Source organism: Lepidochelys kempii, chromosome 10 (genome assembly GCF_965140285.1).
Source record: "Lepidochelys kempii isolate rLepKem1 chromosome 10, rLepKem1.hap1, whole genome shotgun sequence".
Classification (NCBI taxonomy): Eukaryota; Metazoa; Chordata; order Testudines; family Cheloniidae; genus Lepidochelys; species Lepidochelys kempii.
Window position 1 is genome coordinate 85,200,132 of NC_136389.1, and position 21,725 is coordinate 85,221,856.

The following is a 21,725-nucleotide window of genomic DNA, read 5'->3' on the forward strand; positions in this document are numbered from 1 at the left end:
GGCTGAGGTTTTCAGCTAAGTACTGACTCTCTAAGTGTTTGTCTGACGTTTTCTGGAATTGCTTTGCAGACAGCAGTGGCCCTTCCAGCACTGTCTCCAGTGCAGGCCCCTCCTCCCCGACCTCAATGGAGATCTACGCTCGCTTCGGCTTCACTGAGAAACCTTCCATCAGTCCCCAAATAAGTGAAGAGCGACTGAACTGCCAGCCCCCTGAACAGAGTGAGATGGAGCCCTTGGGGGAGGCACTTGAGTTGGAGCTGGGTGGGTCTGGGCCCTTGGTAGACAACCCCCTGGGAGAGATGCCAGAACAAGGCCTGATGAGGGTGCCGGGGCTCTTGGAGGTCCCAGAGCCAAGCAAGGAGGAACCATCTGAGGACATGCCAGAACAGGGCAAGACCAGGGTACTGGAGCTGGGCAAGACCAGGCTGTCTGGAGAGACACCTGAAAAAGATGAGTTGGTGGAGCTGGAGCAGGGTGAGGAGAAGCCAGCTGGGGGAACATGGGAGCTGGGTGAGAAAGGGAAGCTGGAGCCAGGTGAGAGAGGGCTGTCTGGGAAGATGTCAGATCCAGGTGAAGAGGGGCCAGCTGGGGAGATGTTAGAACCAGATGTGATCAGGCCACTAGTGCCAGGGGAGACATCTGAGCTGGATGAGGAGGAGCCAGTGATGCAGATGTTGGAGCAAAGTGAGGGGCAGCTGGTGGAAATACTGGAGAAGGAAGAAGAGGAGCTGTCCACAGATAATGCTGTGTCAGATCGGCATCCATCCAGTCATCCGTATCGGGACCAACAGCTGTCCAGTGAGAATAGTGTTGAGGACGAGCAGCCTGCTAGTCAGCAGGAGCTACAGAACTAGCATCTCCCTCTGTGGCAAGCATGCTGGGAAGAAAAGAGAATCCCCGAGACAGTCAATGTCTGGAAGCAGTATGATTCCCCAGTCGTGGAGTGGACTCGGCTGTGCCCATATCTTCCATAATGTTTCTAGCCCTCCAGTCAACCCGCTGGGCAGATGTTACATCACTCCCTGCTCAGCACAGCTGGCACTCCAAGGGTCTGACTATCGGAGACTGGTCTATGGATCATGCAAGGGACAGGGGAAAAGTCTGTTCTGTTCAGAGACACCAGTCAGCTTGTCACCACCTGACAAGGGACATGCATCCCTGCCTTCCTTAAATAGAAAACAAAGTCAGCCCTGGGTGAGCAGGGGCAACTCCCACTGAAGTCATAGGGAGTGCTTTGGCTTGCTTTTTCAGCGGCACTGGAACCAGGAGTGAAGGGGAGGTGGGTCCACAGCTGTCAGGGTAATGAGGCCAAAGGAGGTGCCTGCTGCCTGCAGCTGGTGTCAGCCCACTGTCTGCATGGAGAGGGGCACAGGGTCTGGTAGACAAGGGCATTGTGGCAGCCACAAGCCTCATCAGAACATACAAGAGCTGCATGTTTGTGCTGACCAGCTGCACTGTGGTGTTGGTCTCCTGCTCTCTGGCTGTTGGAATAAACCAGGGGAAGAGATTTGAGGGCAGCTTGAGGGTCTTGGTTAAGCTGCAGTGTCCTTGGAAGCAGGAGAATGATCCCGAGGCTTGGCAAGGGTGCACGATCGGTGTGATGAGAGTGCCTTTGTAAGCTGGTGGCTTCTGGAACGGAGAAATCCTAGCCTGCAGGTTCATGACAAGCCTGTTCAGAAATGGCTTTTATGTGACTGAATGAAAAATAGGTAACACTGGGCATTGCCTGCTGCCAAACCAGCTCCTTCCTTCTGTGGGCCCTGCTGCCCCTACCCAGCCTGACTGCTTCACTTGCCAGGTCTGGTAACTGTCTGCTTCTCTCACCTCGCCTGTCAGTCACCCCCAGGTGGGGATGGTTGTGGGGGGGGGGGGCACAGAGGCAAGTCTGATTGTAGGGAGAAACACTGGCGGGGGGCATGGGACAGAGAGGGTAATGGGGGTGGGATGAGAAGCTTTACTTAGAGCACTGCAGGGACAGGTTGGGGACCACTGCTTGTGGGGGGACCCCTTTCAGTGGCTGACCCTTGTGTGTTCCCTTTGGGCTGGGATTCTGCAGGGAGGGGCATGGTACCCACTCTAGGAGGGGTGCACGGCGGGTACACAGACGGGTCTTTCTGGTCCCTGAGGGCTGAATGAGGTTTGAGCTCTGAGCCCTGCAGTGACAGAAACAAAGTGCAACTGCTTTTTGAGCAAATCAGGTTTTATTTGTAAGGCACTGATAAGGAGAAATCGCTATTGTGAATAAAGTACAAACTATTTAATATATATTTATGTAAATGAGCATCAAGCACAAGCCCAGAGGCATGGTAACTACAGGGGTCCTGCTTCCTGAGCCATTGCAGGTAGAGGATTCCCCATCTGCAGTGGCAGGGGCTGTGATGTCACCTCTTCAGCAAAGTGACAATCTGCCAGAGCAAGTGTATTCCTTTGTCCTGCCTATAGGGCAGGACTGTATTTATGGTACAGGTTTGTCTGTGTCTGTAGTCTCTGGGGAAGCTGTACCCAAAGATCTCTGCGCTATATCAGGATGTGTGTGTTCACAGTAAACATGCTACACTATATGTCTGGCTTCCATCTCTCTTACCACTGCAGCAGCCTGGGCAAAGCGCTGAAATGCCCAATGTCTCCAGCAGTCTGGGTTGGTCTTTGAGGAGTTATTGCTGTATATGCTGCTGAGCTGAACTTGGGGATTCAGGTCAGACCCCTGCACCTAAAGCTTCCTGAGCCCCCACAGGGGAGAGACTCCCTTTGTTGCACTTGAGATGGAGTGTTGGAAATGCACGTGTCTGTGATATCTGTGTTTGAAGCTAGTGCCATTCACCTATTGGAGGGGATGAGCCCTGTGTGGGAGGGATAGCTCAGTGGTTTAAGCATTGGCCTGCTAAACCGAGGGTCGTGAGTTCAATCCTTGAGGGGGCCACTTAGGGATCTGGGGCAAAAATTGGGGATTGGCCCTGCTTGAGCAGGGGGTTGGACTAGATGACCTCCTGAAGTCCCTTCCAATTCTGTGAGGCTAAGGCCTGACTCTGTCCCCCACCAAAGCATGGCAGTGCCATGGCTTGGCTTGGCATGATTTAAGGAAACCTGCAAAATGGGTGTGGGTATTTGGGGTGGAAGTTGGGTCTTGGATGTATAACGAAGGCCTAATACCTCTGAGACGTGGAGAGGAAATCTGGTGTGGTTTTCACTATGGGAGCGGCAGGGGTGTCAGCCTCAGCTTCCTGGATTTGGCAGGACCTAGAGAGGCAGAGCCTGCAGGAGCTTTTCCAGCCTTTGGTTACGTGGTCATTGAAAGGGCCAGGTAAGCCTTGTACACAGACAGCTTGTGTCTCAGCCAATTGCAAGGTCAATACAGTTGGTAAAGAGGAAGTGCTGAAGCCTGGTGATCCAGTCTGGGGGGGGTCCACCTTGAGAGTGGCACAGCCCTATGCTTTGGAAAGGGTCCCTCCAAGAGAGAGCTCCTAGGTGCAGTTCACTCCTGGCTGTAACGGCATGCATTAGGATACTCACATTTTGTTTTTTCCCAGTGCACCATTTGTGAGGTGTTTGTGTTAACTGGGGCTTAGCAAAAACTTTTCTGGCCCACTGTGCTCAATCAGGGGCTCTGCACGGGACTGGCCTACAGCAGCACTCAGCTGCTGGGCTCTGAAAGGAGCATCCCCTTCCTGGCACTGGGGTGAAGTCCTGCCTGCTTTATACTGCTTCCTTCCTCTAGGTGGAGCCAACTCTTCACTGTCCCTTGCTGTGAACTAGGATTTTAAAGATCTAGACGAGGGCATGCTCCAGAACATCCCCAGCTTCTGTTAACTGCAGGGGTTGCTGGACGACTCTGGCCCAGAACCGTCCACCCAGAAGTGGTGCTAGCTCAGCCGTTCTCCTCCTGGCCACCTGTTGCCTGTCAGCCCCTAGAAGGCCCTCGGGGAGTGTGCCCATGGTAGGGTAGACCGGCTCCATCACTTCGTGAGGCGTGTGTTGGAATTTGGAATACACTCACCTGCACCCCTTCGCAGTGCTGCCCAGACTCACAAGATCCCCAGGCCTCAAACACTGGGAGAGATTGGGGGTCCTGCCTCTAACACCTCTCCCTGTTTTTTCAGCCAAGGGGGAGGAGGCTGCCTTTTCCCCACCTGCTGCACTTTCGAGCTTCTCTTCAAGGTCAATGAGCATCATCTGCTGGCGTCACCATTGTCACTGTGGCAACCAGACCTCTCCAGGCAACAGGAGATGTTTCTCTATCATTGTTTTCCTTTCTCCTGTTGCTGGGGCAGGGTGAGATCTATGCATCTCATCACACTGGTAGGAATAGGAGCCTCAGCCAGGACTGAGCAACTGTGCCTCCAGGGCATATGAAATCCGCTCAGTCTGCTCCAGCTCTTCATCTCTAGCCACTCATGCTGCTCCAGGAAAATCTCAGCAGCAGCACTGTGACCTGCTGTGTGGGGAGCTGTACACACCACAGCACAGAGCTGCTAGCTGTGGCCATGCAAGGGGGACAAAGAGGCCAGCTGGGTTTCCAATCTGACTGGGTTCTACTTGTCCAGCTCTTGCTCTGTACCTGTGTAGTGGAGGTGGCCAAAGTGCAGTCCACTCCCAGAAAACACAATTTTATAACAGCCTACCAGTAGGCTGTTCGGCAGGGGGGAGGGAGAGGGTTGGCATGCCAGGAGAGGAAGTCTCCACTGACAGCCCCCAGGAAGCTACAACTGGCTTTACTTTGTCCCAGTGAGTTGCAGTCCTCAGGCTCCTCAACTTCACCAGCTTGTGCGTGGCTACCAGCCCCATGTAACAGCTGTGATGCTGGGATTCTCAGCACAAGGTAGCTCCCCAGAGAGCAGGTTGAATGGAACAGATGTGTTGGGAAAGTGCTCAAGGTGCTAACACACTGAATCACCCAGGTGAGTGTCCTTAACATCCCAGGAAAGTGGGCTGCTTCCTTGTGAGTCATCAGACACATGCAGCCTGCGGGGTCAAAGTGAGTCTCCCATGAAGCGCTGCCTGATAAGCTGCCTGGCACAGAAGCTGTGACGGGTATGAGGTGCATTGATAGCAAGGCTTCAAAGGCTGGCTCTTGTGCTGCTGCATTGCAAAGTGAGCTAGAGGCTGCCCAAAGCATCAGTTGCTGATCTCCCAGTAACCACCCTTTTATCCCAGGAAGTACTGACTGGTGTAGGGCATCCCCAGTTCCAGCCCTTCCTCCTCAAGGAAATTAAAAGGCAGAAACCTTGTGAAGGAGACCAGCAGCTGGGGTGGGGCTATGGAGCAGCTGGTAAGGGATGGAGACAGAGGCTAAGAAAGAGAGTCACCAAAGATGGGGTATAGGATGGAATTTTTATTGATGCAAGGGTATAAAATACAGTGCCTGGATAGAAGTAATGGGCACATTTTAACCAATTTGTTGAAGTTTCAGCTTACAGCCAGTGGATCTCATTTTGCCTTTGCTAGATTGAGGAGCCCTCTGCTATCTGAATTCTCTTGGCTTTCTCTTAGCTAAACTAAAGAGACTGAGCTCTCTTAGTCTCTCATTGTAACACACGTTTTCCAGACCTTGGAGAAGTCTTGTCGTTTTGCTGAACCTTTGACAATTTGTCAAAATCCTTTAAAACCTGGACAAGCTGTGTCCTGAGAAACCACTTCAAAAATCAGTGGCGAGAGGGTTTCCTGCCCTGGTGCAGAATGGGATGGAGTTGAGGCTGGAGACCATTAAAAGCTGATTTGTTTCACCTGTGATGCCAGGTGTCTGGAATGCCAGGTGCAAGAGGTAGAGCCAAGTGCTCTCTACAGCTTGGAGAAAGAGCATGTGGGATAGGGAGCCGCAGTGGGAAAAGAATTGGGCTTGGTACAACTCATCTTCTTTCTGATGGATAAAGTCACTAGGAAAGGGGTTTTCCACCTTTCAAAGAAAAGGTGTATTTTTTTTATTTCCTTCCTGCAGCCACCTCTCCCAGGAAAGCCTAAGCTCTCAGGGGATCATGGACATTCAAAGCCAAGTGTTAGAATACATATCTCATTATTGTGCAACTGTTTTTGTGAGTGTGACAAACTCTGTTGTAAATGCATTTTTTTCCTCCCCTTTGCAGTAGTAGCTGTATCCCCTGGGCTAAGAGGGGCCTTCTAGGGGCAATGCGGGGAGCTGCCCCATTCCCTTCTAACCTATTTGCTGCCCCTCTCAGAGGAAAGGGGCAGGAAAGAAGTGCACAGAGCAAGGGAGCAAAAGGAGGCCCTGGTGGATAATAGCCCTTTAAACGGCTACTGAGAAGCTCTAGAGGGAACTAACGTGTGTTCACTAAATCTGCCAAAGCCACATCTCTGGTTCCTCAAGCTCAAACTGGATGTTACCCTGGCTCTCTCCAAAGGCTTTGAGGCTGCAGCTGTGATCTGGGCAGGGAGGTGACTGGTAGGCACTGCTGCTTTGGGATCCACAAGTAGAGACTTGATCATGGTGCACATGCGCCCTACATGTGGGAGTTTGGAATGTTTTTACCAGCAGTGTCTTTTAGGGGGCCAGGCCTGTGTTCTGCACACCCTTGCACTCCCCCTCCCAAGAGGGTAAAGGGCAGTGTGACCCCAGCCACCCTCAGTTCCTTCTTACCACCCTCGGCAGCAAGTCAGAACAACTTCAGTGTCCCTGTAGTCGCTAGAGATCGTTCGTTACTGGTCGCAGTTACTACAGGTATTACATGTTAGTGTTTCTGGTCTTAGCCTGTTGGTTTAACGAACAAAAAAAGCCACAAAATCTACATGAGAGAGCTGATCCCAGGTGTTCAGTTTCATGGCTGAACCCATGTCCCCAGGTTTAAAGACCTTTCTCTCCCATGGAAGGATAATTTCCCTGTGGGATGAACACCTGAAGGGCCTTTACTATTTGCAGAGAGTCATATCTCCTCTAAGTGTGCAATTTGTAAATCTTTTAGCAAACGCACACACAAGGCCAGAGAGTCAGCGCTAAATCTTTACCTCATGGAGCAGTCTGAGGGGAGCTTCTGATTCACAGGTGCGCCAGACAGAAGTTCCTGCCTTTTTTCCAGCAAACTATGCTTCCAGTGCTCCGTCTGCTTGGGACGGCACTCCAGGCTCTGGAGCGGCAGTGTGTACTCATTCCTCCTCCAGGAGAGCAAAGACGCTGCTACGCACCCTGCTGGAGCAGGCATTTCCCCTTGCTGCCTGCAGAAGAGCAGAGCATAGCTCCGTTTGCCTCTCAGCACCATCCCCCTTCCCAGTACAGGGCAAGAGATTGCTAAGAGTCGGCAAGCTGGAGACTTGCTTAAGCCAGTGCTAGTAAAGACACGACCAGGTCATTGACCTTGGGACTGATGTGGCACTATCCAGAGATGACAGCACTGAGCTGCCTAGAGTGCTTCCCCTACAGCCCTTTGAGAGCGTCTCTGGTGTTGGCTCACCTGGGACCGCTCTCAGCAGAACACAGATCTCTAGTACTGACAATACCTAAGGGGGCATTTTCTGCCCCCGCAGGACTGAGTCATCCTGGAGTCTTCTCTTTTCAATGTTTCTGCTTCTGCTATGATTTCAAAATCATCTCCGGTACCCCAGTCCTGGGTACCAGTGATGAAGATCTCACTTCATCCACCCGAGAGTCAGAGGAAATCCACGATTCCCACTCAAGTCTCAGTGGCTCCAGGCACTGCTTCTCCACTAGTAGGTTTTTCCTCATTTGCAGCCACTTCTAGCAGGAATCCTTCTAGACCAGCACCCTTCCTACCTGGCCGATCTAAGGATAGGGAAGGGCATAGATTAAATTCTTCCCTTCTACAGAGATCATGTACCTGAAACTCCACGTTTCATAGATGCCTCCTCTTTGGCCCAATATGTCATATTCCTTTGGCTTTCAAATTTGGCCATACTGGGCAGGAGATCATCCCAGAGGAGCAGCAACTGCTGAGTGAAGGAAGGACATGGAGCGTCAGGAGGACCCCATCAGCACCTCCATGCTTTCTATCAACCCCCCTCTCCCCCCAGCTGACACAGTGATTCTATTTGTCCCTGCTACTGTTGATGACTTCAAGTTATTTCAATAATTGTTTAAAAGATTATAGAAATCCTTGAAGTTCCTTTTGAGATGGTTCAAGAGAAGGCTTATACATTTTTTGAGATTCTGTTACTGGCTCCTCAGAACTGTGAAACTTTGCCAGTGAAGAAGGGAATTTTAAACCTTGCTAAGGATTTATAGGCTCCCCTAGCCACCCACTCTGCTTCGCTGAAATGCGTGGATTGGAGATATCCGGTTCCATCTGAGGGTTTGGAGTATTCTGATACTCATCTTGTTAGTAGTCACTGCAGCCAATGAACCATCTAAGCAGTTTACAAAGTCTGCCCCAAAGGACAAAGAACCAACCTCTGAAAAAAAGATTAGATTTTTTTTTTCACCAAAAATAAATAAATAATACTCCTCTGGTAGCTTGCAAGCAAATCATCAGGCTACGTTATTTGCAGTGGGACAAGGAAGTGAAGATTGTGGATAACCTCTCCTTGAGTTCTCCTGGGAGTTTAAGTCCATTTGCTCAGCAGGACAATCAGTTGCCAACACATCCCTGCAGGCAGCTTTAGATGCAGGGGACACAAGGGTACAATATATAGCAACTGGTGGCAAGGAGGAGGGCCTTGTCTGTATCTGGTTTTACCTAAAGAGGTACAGACACCCTTTGAAGATTTACTCTTTGATGGACAAGACCCAGTTAATTCAAAAACTGATCAGGCTTTGTACTCATTAAAATGCTCCAGATCCCCACTTAGATCACAGTGTATCCAGAAAATAAGGAACATATAATTGCGGCCACCTGTGAAAGTGTGGTTTAAGTTACTTGCCAGCATCACACAGGAACTCTGTGGCAGCGGCTGAGATTGAATTCAGTTCTCCAGCTTGGCAGGGCTGGAGTAGAGAGGTGGATCTGTGAGTGGTCAGCATCGAGAGGGTTAAATGTCTGCTTGTGGATGAGCTTGGCCTGAGATAAAGCATAGAGGGGGAAGAGTAGAGGAGCAAGGACAGAGCCCAGTGGGACCCCCTACAAAGCACTGATGAGGGCATGAGTAGGACCCGCTGAAGGAGTGAGTAGAGAACTGGGAGAGGCCAAGATTTCCAGAAGAAGTGTGCTTTGCATCTAGGGACTAATCTCTCTCAAGCACTGGGAGAGCTAGGAGATCATTAACTCTGCCTGGGATATAAAGCTGTATCTTGTGGCTGTTTGAGTCACTCTCTCCAGAGCAGTTCTGTGCATATGTTGAATAGAATGGGGGAGATGATGGAGCCACATACTCCCGTACTCGACCGTACACAACCTTCATCCACGTCACAGAGGCCACATACCACCACAATATTCCAGGTGTCCCCTGTCCATTAGGAGTGCCTCCTCATCTGCAAGGCTGAGCCATAGATCGTTGCACAGGAGAGCTGCTGAGGTCCATGTATTATGGTTCATTGCCAATAATTATGCAGCATACACGTGGCTTTAATGTGCTGTTCATAGGCTGCACTCTGCTAGGAGGGTGCGTGAGGTGACAGGTGTGGGGGCAGAGTTAAGGTCAGTTGAGGTATTTAACTGCATTTCCCCATTGCACTTCTCTGGTGCCTCTGTTCAACGAGACAAGCTCAAAGCACCTTACAACCATGCATTAATATTGCTTCAGAACACCTCTGTGAGACAGGGTGCTGTTATGTCCATTGGATGGGTGGGAAGTGGAGGCCCAGAGAGATGAAGTAATTTTACCAAGGTGACAGAGGGAGGCAGAGCCAGAAGTGGATGTTGAGCTCCTGAGCTGCAGTTAGCTGTGATAGACACAAGCCCATTCTCTCACATTGGTGGCTTTGTCTCAGCTTAGACGCACCTGGGCCTTTTTAAAAATTCCAGCCGCCTTATCTGTTACGTCTGGCACCATTATTGTTTTGCAATTGTCACAGGGGTCTGCTCCACACACAGCTGTCCTGGTTTAACTACAGGCATGATTTTACAAAGCCTTAATTAAACCCGTGCAACCCTGTGGGTGGACACTCTTAACCCAACTTAACCCTGTATTTTAGTCACTTAGCTCGCTCCTGTACCTTGCATTATCCATTGCCGAGCAAGCTTAAACCACTATAACCAGTTTTAAACTGAGATAAATGTGTCCACATGGGTTTGCACTAGTTTAACTAAACCAGGGTAATTAAACTGGTGCAAGTTTGTGTATAGACAAGCCCTGTGGTTTTGTCTGGAATTAGAATAGCGACGGCTTGTGATTAGCGACATTACCTTCTGGCTAAGCTGAACCTACCGGCCCTGCGTTTCCTCGTCCAGTGCGGTGAAGGCAGAACGTCTGCCCATAACCAGATTGCTTGTGGTGCTGTTACACACGCTCCAGCCACCGAGGGCTCTGAAGGCAATTTTCAACTGCATATTTGAACGAAGTTGGAAGTAAGAGGGAGGCATAGGGGGGCAGCTCCCCCAGTGAGTGTGCAGAATAACTTCTGCACCGCAGTTCTCCCTGGCGTGCTGGTAACCCTGACAGCTACAACCCAGACATGCAAAGCAGGGGCCGAGTGCAGCATTTTATCCAGGGCAGCACAAGCTTTGAGGAAGAACCTCTCATTTTGAGAATGCAGTGCAGGGACAGCAACATCAGGACCAGGGAAGCCAAGCACCTGTCCGCAAACACAACTTTTGTTTTGAGAGCAGGGTTGGATTTACACCTTACATGCCCCTAGGTACAGCATCTTCCGTGCCACCCCCTGCCTACAGCTGACCTTCATGTTTGCTGTAAAAAAATGAAACTTTTAACCCATTTTTAACTTTTAGGTGCCTCTAGAATGCCGGCGCCCCTTGGCATGTGCCAAACTGGAAATCCGTCCCTGTCTGAGCAAGCTGTTTGCTATTTCCAGGTGGGTGATTGTGTTTCCTAGAGCAGAGATGCTGCCTCCTAGTGACCATGGCATCTGGCAGCACAGGGGATAGGGTGGGTCACAGCCCCTCTGCCAGTCTATCAGTGTCACTGTGCTACAGCGCCACAAGGAGGCAGTGGGATCATTAGCATGACAAGCACACAGCTCCTGGCTAAGAGCCGTCATTGTTCACCAGGGGCTCAGGGTGCTGCTGCCCACAGCCAGCTGCCCCGTGACAGAGCACGCTCTATGGAGGAGACAGAACAGTGCCAGCTTTCAGCAGAGCCTTTGTTTAAGTCAAAAGGAAAAACAACCTAGCAGAGCAGCCGGCACGTCCTAGGAGACGCAGGCGGACTCTGGTGAATTCATTACATCAGTCAGGCCTCACTGAGGCCCCAGTGGAAATGGAGGGAATGTTGAAGCCGGGGCTAGACCCCAGCCGCTGGCAGGTCTGCTGCTGGCAGGCCTGCCTTGGACAGTGACCATCTGGGCATACAGTTCATACAGCAGAGGCCTAACTTGCAGGAGAACACCAATATCTGACTGCCTGGGCTGTGCTCCAAATAGGGGCAGTGGGAGCTGAGACCCACCCCTGCCTGTAATCAGCACTTCTGACAATTAGGCAGACTCTTCTGTGACCCTTTCTCCCAGATTGACCCTTTCAGAAGCTGCTGCCCCAAGCAAAATATCTAGCTGACTGGTGAGGGTAGTCAGGGCTTCTTCCTATCAATCAGCTTTTGGATCCATAGGACCCACCCTGGCTGTCTGCACTGAGGCAGAGTTAGAATCAGACTGTAACTGATGCAGAGGACCTGCGTCTGTTGGTTTGCCCATGCTTATTGTTCTTCACAGATATAAAAGCAAGTGGATCCAAGGAGATCTGTAATTCTTAGAGAACCTGAGTGCTCTACTCATATGCAATGATCCTCTCTTGTGGTGGATGATATAGCTTCTGCAGCTAGGTTCAGACTAGAAGAGCATCTCAGTACCCTCAAAAAGAAAAGGAGTACTTGTGGCACCTTTAGAGCCTAACAAATTTATTTGAGCATAAGCTTTCATGGGCTACAGCCCACTTCATCGGCTGCATCCAATGTTGTGAGCTGTAGCTCACAAAAGCTTATGCTCAAATAAATTTGTTAGACTCTAAGGTGCCACAAGTCCTCCTTTTCTTTTTGCGGATACAGACTAACATGGCTGCTACTCCGCAACCTCTCGGTACCCTGTGCCTAATTCTTCTACAATGGATCAGAGAACTCCTCGGTAGGGAACAAACCCAGGGCCACCCTCTGGCACATTTTTGGTCATACGGATGTCAGGGTAAGAAATCCTGCACCTTGACTTTTTTCCCCCATTTGCAATTGCAGAGGGAACCAAAGAATCTGGAGAAATGCTTTAAAGAATGCCAGCTTGCCAACTCTTCTAGCCCTGAACCTGCCAGAGGGGAGGAATGGGTTTGGGAGGAACAGGGAAAACTGATGGGCAGTTGGGGTGAGGTTTTTATTGCTGGGATTTTAGGGTGGTGGAAGAGCGGGGCTTTTGTAAAGCCCCCAGTGGCAACTGATGGGGTCTGTTGCTGCAGCACAGCTGTTAAGAAGAGGAGTAACAATTTTTTTGGTATGACAGACATGCAGAACCAGAGGCCAGTCTGACAAAGGCAAACAAGACTCCTGGGAAAGGACATGGCTAGCTGCAATTCAATATGAGTCTATAGGTCCTGCCCGCACCTAGCAAAGCCACAATCATATTTTGAACTAACAGACTCCATGCGAGAGGTGAAAATGTCATTGTTCAAGGAACAAAGCCGCCACATCAGAGCTAGCAGGTAGCCAAAGTCACCAAGGCCCAGAGCCTTAAAGACTAATTAGGCCTCTATCTTCCCTTGTTTTCAGTGGCTGTGAGACACACACAGACTTTTTGAGGGTCTGGGCCTAAATCCCTGTAGTTCCTGGTTGAGACACAACATATTTGGCCTGGAGCCAGTCACGTTAATGGATGGGTGCTAAGACAGCCCGTCAGCTGCAGGTGAGACCTCAAAGTGTTTCAGGTGTCAGTTTTTTGCTGCATAAATTTTGAAATTAAAAATGGAATTAAATTAGCCAGAAAGGTGTTATGGGGAAGGGTAGCTAGTGACTGTGAATGGGGGACTGGTTATGTTAATGCCTTTATTAAGCCTGTGCACATGCACAATGTCAGCTGGTTGTTTCCAGAAGCCAGAGCAGACTCAGACCAGGGTTCTCATGCAGTTAGCTTAAATGCTTCTCTCTGGCCAGACAGGACTCCCAAGTTCTAACTGACAGTTACCTTGGGCCTCCTTTGGGGGGTGAGGGGGTGCTCCTCCTTGGCCCTCCATGAGCTGCTATTTCTCGATCACCCCATAGTTCTTCTTTGAGCACTGGTCCCTCTGTGTATTCCACATGTGGGCACACATGAAGTTGGAAATCTTTCCCTGACTAGGCCACCCTGTGATGTAAATAACCCTAGGGAACAAGAAGAAACCTGAGGAGGAGGTCAAGACTCAGGAGAAAGAGGACTATTTCTCCAAAAGCCACAAAAGATCTCTCAAGCCTTTTTAGCCATCTACGCATAAGGATCTGCTGCAGTACCCTCTCCTGATGACTTAAGTCCTGTCAGGAGTTGCTGGGAAGGACAGTGGACACTCTGGACATGGAATTACCTGAAGTGCAGGAGAAGCAGATACAGTATTTGATATTCTTCAGTCTGACCCTAGCAGGTTGGCAATGCCAAGGATGGAAGACTCACAAGGCAGATTGCAGCATCTCTATCTCCAGTAACCAAATGAGCAAAGCTGAAATACCAATTCCCTCAAAAATTATTTGAGAACTTCCCCCTCATCTTAGCAACCATGACCCCTTGTCTTTTGTAGAATTACTGCTTCCAAGGATAGAGTACCTCTAAGTATGGCCTATATTCTTTGTTTCTAAATGTATAGGAATGCTAGCTGTATTAAAACACACATTGTTTGCTCGTACCTAGCTTACCAAGTGATCCAGATCACTCTGATCTGTCTTCATCATTATTTACCCCAATTTTTGTGGCATCTGCAAACTTTATCAGGGATGATTGCATGTTTTCTTACAGGTTGCTGATCAAAATGTTAAATAGCATAGGGCCAAGAACCAATCCCTGCAGGACACCACTAAAAACACACCGGCTCCATGATAACTCTCTATTTACAAATACAGTGTGAGACCTATCATTTAGCTAGCTTTTAATCCATTTAATGTGTGCTGCATTAATTTTTTGTAGGGAGCCAAAGTCAGGGAGGTCATGGGTGGATAATGGGGGGGGGGAGGGGGCGGAACTTCCCCCAAGCTATGCCCCTGTCTCCTGGTGCCTATATGCTTGAGATGTATGGAACTGCCCAGTTGGAGGAAACAGTTGGACAAACTCAGATGGAACAGTTTACAAAAGCCCAAGACATTATTTTTTGCAACTAATGTGGTTTTATTATTGTATCAAGCTCCTCCCTTTACAGCAGTTAGTTACAGAGTGTTGCACATGAACATGGGGGAAAGGAACTAAAATCAAGGAACTAAGGTCAAATAGTAACATGATGCAGAAGAAAAGAACCTGGGCGCTCTGTTTTTACAACATTCAGCATAGAAAGAAGCTAGGAGCACAAATTGCCAGCTCAATACAGTTAAGACGTTCACTTTTTTTTTATTATAATTTTAAAATATTTTGTACCTATTACATACGGGAATATTACACATTGTCATCCACATGCAGAAACAAGCAAAAGCGGAGTTTAAATGTTTCTCTACTGTAGTGTCATGGTACCTCTGGGTTGGCCCGTGTCCCATACGCTAACTCAGCCTCAGGCCTGTAGCCATTTGCTGGGGAAGGCAGGGCTTGGCCCTGTTATAAAGATGGTGGGTTTTTTAAAATGTATTTTCTCATAAATTTTGAGGAAGAAGGCGAAAGAAGCTGAAGACAGCACACACTGCTACAAAACTCTTCAAAAAGGTGTGAAAGAGACTCCGGGCAGGGAAGAGAGTGGGCACTGGGGTAAAGCTCCAGAAGGGACGCAGCCGCAGCAACCAGGAGCATGTCCTGGGGTAGGCAGATACGCTCCCAGCTGCTCTTCCTTCCTGGCGAATGCAGGTGCCCCTAAAGCCCCACTGTCACTCTTATTAGTCAGAATTGCTTCAAGTTGAAGAATGAGACATTCATATGAGGGTCTAGCTAAAGTTTAGTGCATTAACTTTTTCTGCCTAGACACTCTGCTGAGGAAATGGACTCAGTAGCTGAGCATGCACCATTTGTTCCCTCTTCAAACCCAGATCTGAGTGTGCAAGGCTTCCAGGCACCAGGAGTTGGCTGACAGCCAAGCACAGGTAAACTGGTCTAACTGACTTCTTGAATGACCTAAAGTGAAAAGCTCAAAGACTGAAAAGAGGCCAATGGAAAAACAGGTTGGATCTGTATCACTGCCTGCCTGTGATTGGCTGTCATAGCTGACATTCATACATACTGACTCAATCAGTTTACAGAGAATAACATTTATTCTCCTGGTAGACACACTTTGGACCAACTAGTTTAAAAAAAACAAGAAAATACAATGCAGGAATTTAATAAATTCCCAGGCAAGAATCTCACCCTCAAAACAAGGGCTGTAGCTAAAGGGCCAGCTGTGCTGACTGGCCTCAGCTCCTTTAGATACATCAACTCTGCTTTGTAGCCTGTGCGGAGACCCCCGCGGCTGCCAGTGATACTTTGTTCGTTTCTCGAGAGTCTGTCTGTTCTTTAAATTGCAACTTCTGAGTATTCACTATGAGATCCCTCAAAACCACATGGTGCCATGTTAACATGTATAAATTAAAATATTAACTCCATACAAAATGCAGCTTAACACCAAAAATAAATATATAAATTAGATGGCAAAATAAATCATTTCCATAGAAATCCCATTTTAGTCCTCTAGCAGCAGGTTTTTCAGGCAGCATTTTCTCCACACCAGCTGCCCAGGAGTGGCTACTAGTTTGCTAGCGGCACAGATTAGCATGTCCCAGCCAAGCATAGCACAAGGACCTGGGCTCCTTCCCCACCAGAGCAGGGCCCAGGGCCAAGTACCGGCACTGATGCAACACGTGTTCGGGGCTGTGGGCCAAGATTTTCATCATAGCCTTTTTATGGTATAGCCCCCCAACGGCTTCGTGTCTCTGTCTTGCTAAAAAATCCTCCCTGGTGCCATGAGCAGCCTGACGTGGCTCTGCAATGACCGATCAGTGTTAAACATGTTGGCAGAGCAGCTGAGCACTAGTGCGTGAGCAGCCACTTCCACTGCCTCACGTTTATGGCCCTTCATGAGCTGAGCCTGGAGCCTGAAAGGGCTTTTCCATCACTAGCTTATACAATGCGCTGATGTATTACTCAGCAGCAATGGAGCGCCCATGCCATAAAGGCAAGGATCTGTTAAGATGGCTATGACAGCGCATCCCTGCTACCCCTGGTGCCTCAGTTCCCTATCCCTCCTCCTCCTCCCACTCAAGAAAGCCTTTGGTTCATAGGCCACAACAGTTCTTAGGCAAATCCTGGTCCAGCAGCGGCCAGCGTTGTCTTGAGCGCTTCTGTTTAGATGAGTTGGGGGTTGTGCGTTTGGATACCCTTCTGACTGGGACTGTTCACGTAGCAGTCCCTCGATGACTCCTGCAGTCACACTGCTGATGCTCAGAAGTACAACGTTAATCATTTTACAAGTGCAAAGCTGAGGTTAGCAGATCAGGAATGTGCTCTTTGTAGCTAAGAATGACAAGCCAATGCTCCACCAAGCCAATTTATCCTTCATCACAGCTCCTCAACCATGGCGAAACAGATGAACAGGTAACCTAGTGATGGGTGTCCAACAACTCAGGACAGAAGCCTCTGGAATTAGATAAACGCAGCCATGGGTAGTTGGAGTCCAGTTCTCTTTTCCTAGCATGCCTCATGTTCTGAGAGCTGGAGGAATGGCCTTCTCTTTTTGACCAGTTATTTCAGAATATTGACACCAGAATCCCTTTGCTCCTCGCTCACTCCCCTTTTCCTCTATTTCACAGTCTCTCTCCCACACCGTGACCATCACGACTATCTTCATGCAGCAGCAGAGTTACAGGCCAAAGGAAACATTTCATGGTGCTACAAGCCAAGTGGCAGTGCAGCCAGAGCAAGGGAAGGAGAGCAAGTGCTCGCAGCATCAAGGCAGCCAAATTATTCTACAGCGACTGTACAGGCAGCAAAATAAACCAGGGAAAGAGAAGCTGGCCCTGGCCTGGTACTGCTCCTTGCATGACCTCTCAGTTCTGCACAGAATCTTAGAGCCCTCCAGGCTCCTCTTTCAAAGCATCCAGTGTTGAGCTGGATGAGTCCTGAATCTCCTGCAAATGGGAACCACATATAGACTAAACCAGAAGAGAAGAACTGGACTGTGATGAGATGGTAGCTCTGTCTGAGTGCTGCATGGTGGTGGACAGCATCAAGGGATGAGAGCCAGGTGTCACTGGGAGACTCAGAACTCAATTTTGCAGGCTGGGAAGGATTCATCCTGCATCACTACAGTGCTGCTGCTCGCTAGCACCATGATGTTCAGCTCCTGCTGTTTCTCATGGGTTTGTTGGTACCATTCGCGTGTCACCTCAGTGTCATGCGTTGGAATCAGCGTCACCTGGAAAAGACAAAAGAGAAAACTGACAGCACTGCTACCACTCTCTGGTTTAGTGCACCAACAAATTGTGCCCACACAATCCTATAACTGTTACTCTGGCCTCGTGGCCTTGCCTGCTCGTTTTTCCATCCGCCTGTTACATATTGTCTTTTAAACTAGAATGGCCTCTTTACTATCTCTCTGTGCAGCATCCAGCACCAGGGGGTCCCAGCCTGTTGCATCACGGGCACTACATCCATATAAATAATACTAAGACGAAGAAGAACAGAAAGGTAAATGAAGGAGGGGGAGAGGCTGTGCTGGAGAATGAGTTGGTCGACAGCAACAAAAGTAGCAGCAAATCTGTGTTCACAAGGGCTCCAGTAATGGCCGTGGAATGACCGGAAAATGCCACACAGCCTGTGTGTCACCTTACCCAGGTGCAGAACATGTCAGCTCCAGAGCCCTGGTGTTTGAGGATGCGGTATCTAGCAGAGCAGTTTGGACAAAGGTACGCTCTGCTCTAGTCCTGCCTGCAGGAACAGGCACCACCCAGGCTCTCACTGAAACCTTGTAGGCAGAGGTGGGTATTATAAGGAATATTTGTTGATGGTTTAAGGAGCTAATAGGAAGTTATTATCAGAACAGGTTTAGAATTGTGATTGCAACACTGTCCCCACTGCCAGGGTGGGAAGTGGGGTGGGTGACCCTATCCCTAATACCATGTTAGGGGGCTACTCTTCTGTCTTAGGGTTTACTTTCCAGCTGGTTTCTGCCAGAGGACAATTTCTGTTTCCTCCTGCAGAGACAGGAGGAGTGAGTGATCTTTAAGTGAATGAATCTCAGCATAGGGAAAGAGACTATCCCCTACCCTTTCTCCTAATTCCTCAGGCTACACTGTCCTCCTGTCCCTAGGCTACTGACAAACAGAACCCCAAATGGCAGGGAGGGAAGAGAGGTTGCTAAGATTTGACAGTGACTGGCGCTTAACACCGTACAGTGAGAAAGTCCCCGTCCCATTTGTTTCTCTCTAGTGCACCATCATGCGAGATTTTTTCCACTGTGGATCAGTATTGTAATAGGCACATTCTCCCTAGAGTTCCATGATACAGTGAACATCACACATTCCTGGGCATTTACATCACTTACCTGCAAGTTCTCACCCCACTGGGACTTTCCTTCCAGAAGTGCATCCAATACCACACGGCTGGGCTCCCCATTGGCTGGATCATTGCCACTCACAACATAGTATGAAGCTCGGACCCGCTTGAAGAACTCCAGGTCTGTGTTCTTCCCACTGCAGTGGTTGGGGATGTAGGCCAGGTCCACATAGACAGGTGGTCCAGGGGGCACAGAGAGACTGCTTTTGGGGCTACTGGAAACTTTGGAAAAGAGAAATCAGATGCTAACAAAACCCTGAAGCATCTGGAATACAGGAAGATTTCCTGCAGCTGCAGAGACTAAGTTAAAGGGCCTGGATTGGCTCCTTCTCTCTGCTACTGAAAGGAAACAATAGTGGATGGTCTGTCCCAGCAGTAGCACCGAAACCAGGTGGGAAAGGGGAAAGGTCTGCAATTCTTTAGTGCTGGACTGAGCAGCTTTAGAATCAGGTCCAGAATGGCCTTTGCTGCAGAAGGGAAACAAATTCCCTTTATTAGCTTTGGCAGAGTAATTAGTTCAGTCACTATCTGGCTAAATAGCCCCAGTTTCGGTTTCTTAACCTATCTTGGCTATAGCAATATGTCCTGATGTCCTTCATCTGACAGCCCTCAGGAATCTACAGTAACATCGCTGGGAACTCCTGCCTGGTTCTTAATGATTCCTAGCAGTTCTTTCTGATGACTGGCTCATGTTCATCAATATTTCTGCTCCTTCAGCATTTCCCTTCATCGTTTCTGCATCCTTCAGTCATTGAGAGATTGAGAGTCATTGAGAGGTTAGAGATGTTCCCAAGTGCAGAGGCATAGAGTCATACACACATTTAGACAAGGACCTGAACATGGAGATATGTGAATACATGCCCACACTAGTGCAGACACATAGCCAAATGCACACTACCAACCATGTGAAAACAAACACACACTGTAGACATATACACAGGCAGTATCATCTATATAGACACTAGAAAATATGTGAGTGCACACAAGCATGTGAATACAGCATGTGCATGCATTTACACACACACCGCACCCCAAACATATTCTTTCCTTCCATGTGTCTCTTAGGCCTTTAACTCTAAAGTTCCCACAGTGTTTGGGCTGATACATGAACTGTTCTGTCAATAAAAAAAAAAAGTCTGGAAGGGAAGAAAGAAATGAAGAGGCACAATAAAAAAAAAAAAGCTCTGCCCCCATTTGCCGTCCCCACACATAATCTGTACGCCTCATTTTCTTTTCATAGCCAATTCATGGCAGCAGCCAGGCTAAACACCAGCATTAACAAGAGACAAATAGCTCAGGGAATGTACAGGGAGAACAGAATCTGTCCCTTCTAGCCTGCACATGTGAAGCTGACTGACATCACTCTTAGTGAGGCATTTGATGGCCTGGTGGCTCATTACACTTTCTAGTGGGCAAGTGTCCATACCTCCAAAGCCACCTAATGACACAACCTTCTCCCCCCACTTCGTTTTCCTGACCTCTTTCCCCTCCTACAAGTCTTTCCTCCTCCCCATCATGTTTCTCTCTTGCTCTCCTTGTCTAACCTCTTCATTTGCCCCAGTGATTCCAGCCCATCTTATCTCCTGATCCCCCCCCCCACACACACACACACACCTCCCTCCCTTACTCTCCTCCTTAACTCTCCTCTGGCTCTTTCCCCTCACAATACAAACATGCTTTAGTCTCTCCCAACTTGAAAAACAAAAATCTCAATCCTGACCCAACCGGTCTCTCCAGCTGCCACCCTATCTCCCTCCCCCCTCCCTCAGCTCATTGAACCTCTGACTGCCAGATGCTGGGACTGGACGACAGGGAGGGATCACTCAATAAATTGCCCTGTTCTGTTTATTCTCACTGAAGCATCTGGGATTGGCCACTGTTGGAAGACAGGCTACGGGGCTAATTGGACCATTGGGCTTACCCAATATGGCTGTTTTTGTGTTCTTACGAATGCACTGGTTACAGCGCCTCCCATCCAATTCCAGGTTTCAGAGTAGCAGCCGTGTTAGTCTGTATTCGCAAAAAGAAAAGGAGGACTTGTGGCACCTTAGAGACTAACCAATTTATTTGAGCATAAGCTGTAGCTCATGAAAGCTTATGCTCAAATAAATTGGTTAGTCTCTAAGGTGCCACAAGTCCTCCTTTTCTTCATCCAATTCCAGTTCAGATGCTCTCCATCCAGTTTCCACTCCCTGCATGCCACTAAAACACTTCTGGCAAAGTCTCTAATGCTCTCTGCCTACTCACAGCTCAGAACCAGTGCTCTAGCCTCTCCCACCTTCACCTGTCAGCTGCCGTCAACACCATAATCAGGCTCTTCTTGACAGCTTGTCCTCCCTTGGCTTCTGTGACTCTGTCCTCTCATTGCTCCTTTGCCGTGTCCTTCAGAGGATCCTCCTCAGCCCCCTCTCCGTTTTCCATTGGTGTTCCACAGGGCTCTGTGCTTGGCGCCCTTCCCTTCTCCCTCTAAGCCTTATCTCTGGATAAGCTCATCTACACATACAACTTCAACTCCTATCCCTATGTGGATGACCCACAGAACAACCTCTACTCCTGAACTGTCTCTAATTGGCCAATCTAAAAATCTCAGCCTGTCACCTGACATCTCTTGGGGATGTCTAGCCATCAGTTCAAGCACAACATGGCTAAAACAGAGCTCCTAATCTTCCACCCCGAACCCTTCCTGCTACCTCCTATCTTGATCACTGAGGACACCACCACTATCCTGCCTGCCATGCAGGTTCATAACCTGGGCATCATCTTTGGATGTCATTGCTCTAGGACCTCACATTCAGGCTAGGTCTCAATTTTGCGGATTCTTTCTCTATAACAGCACTGAGATACAGCCTTATCTGTTCACACAGCTAACAACTGTCATCCAGGCTCTTATCTTCTGTCGTGATTACTGTGCCCTCCCTCTAGCTGGCAATGATTAAATAACTCTTGTCCCACTCACAGCCATGCCACTGCAGAGACCTCGTCCTTAGTCTGTCACTTTGCCCATGTCACCTCTCTCTTTGGATTCCTTCCATTGGCTCCCCTTCTCTAGTGCATC

At 49.1% G+C, this 21,725-nt stretch overlaps 2 protein-coding genes across 13 annotated transcripts in view; one reads left to right on the plus strand and one right to left on the minus strand.

Moving 5' to 3' along the window:
- The window catches only part of PPIP5K1 (diphosphoinositol pentakisphosphate kinase 1), a 153,532-nt gene extending 141,697 nt beyond the window's left edge, over window positions 1-11,835 (plus strand). For 10 of the 11 annotated variants that reach the window (XM_073304631.2, XM_073304633.2, XM_073304630.2 and 7 more), the window contains one exon: window positions 70-1,906. In XM_073304631.2, the coding sequence (XP_073160732.1) occupies window positions 70-854 (785 nt within the window). In that variant the 3' untranslated portion in view covers window positions 855-1,906. Of the gene's footprint in view, window positions 1-69; window positions 1,907-10,784 lie in introns of those variants that run through there. The other variant, XM_078854702.1, reaches the window with a different exon arrangement.
- A 2,473-nt stretch (window positions 11,836-14,308) lies between these two features.
- MAP1A (microtubule associated protein 1A) overlaps window positions 14,309-21,725 on the minus strand; it is a 122,191-nt gene continuing 114,774 nt past the window's right edge. For both annotated transcript variants that reach the window (XM_073304626.1, XM_073304628.1), the window contains 2 exons: window positions 18,660-18,892; window positions 14,309-17,531 (listed from right to left, as the gene is read on the minus strand). In XM_073304626.1, coding sequence (XP_073160727.1) covers window positions 17,376-17,531; window positions 18,660-18,892 — 389 coding nt within the window. In that variant the 3' untranslated portion in view covers window positions 14,309-17,375. The remainder of the gene's footprint in view (window positions 17,532-18,659; window positions 18,893-21,725) is intronic.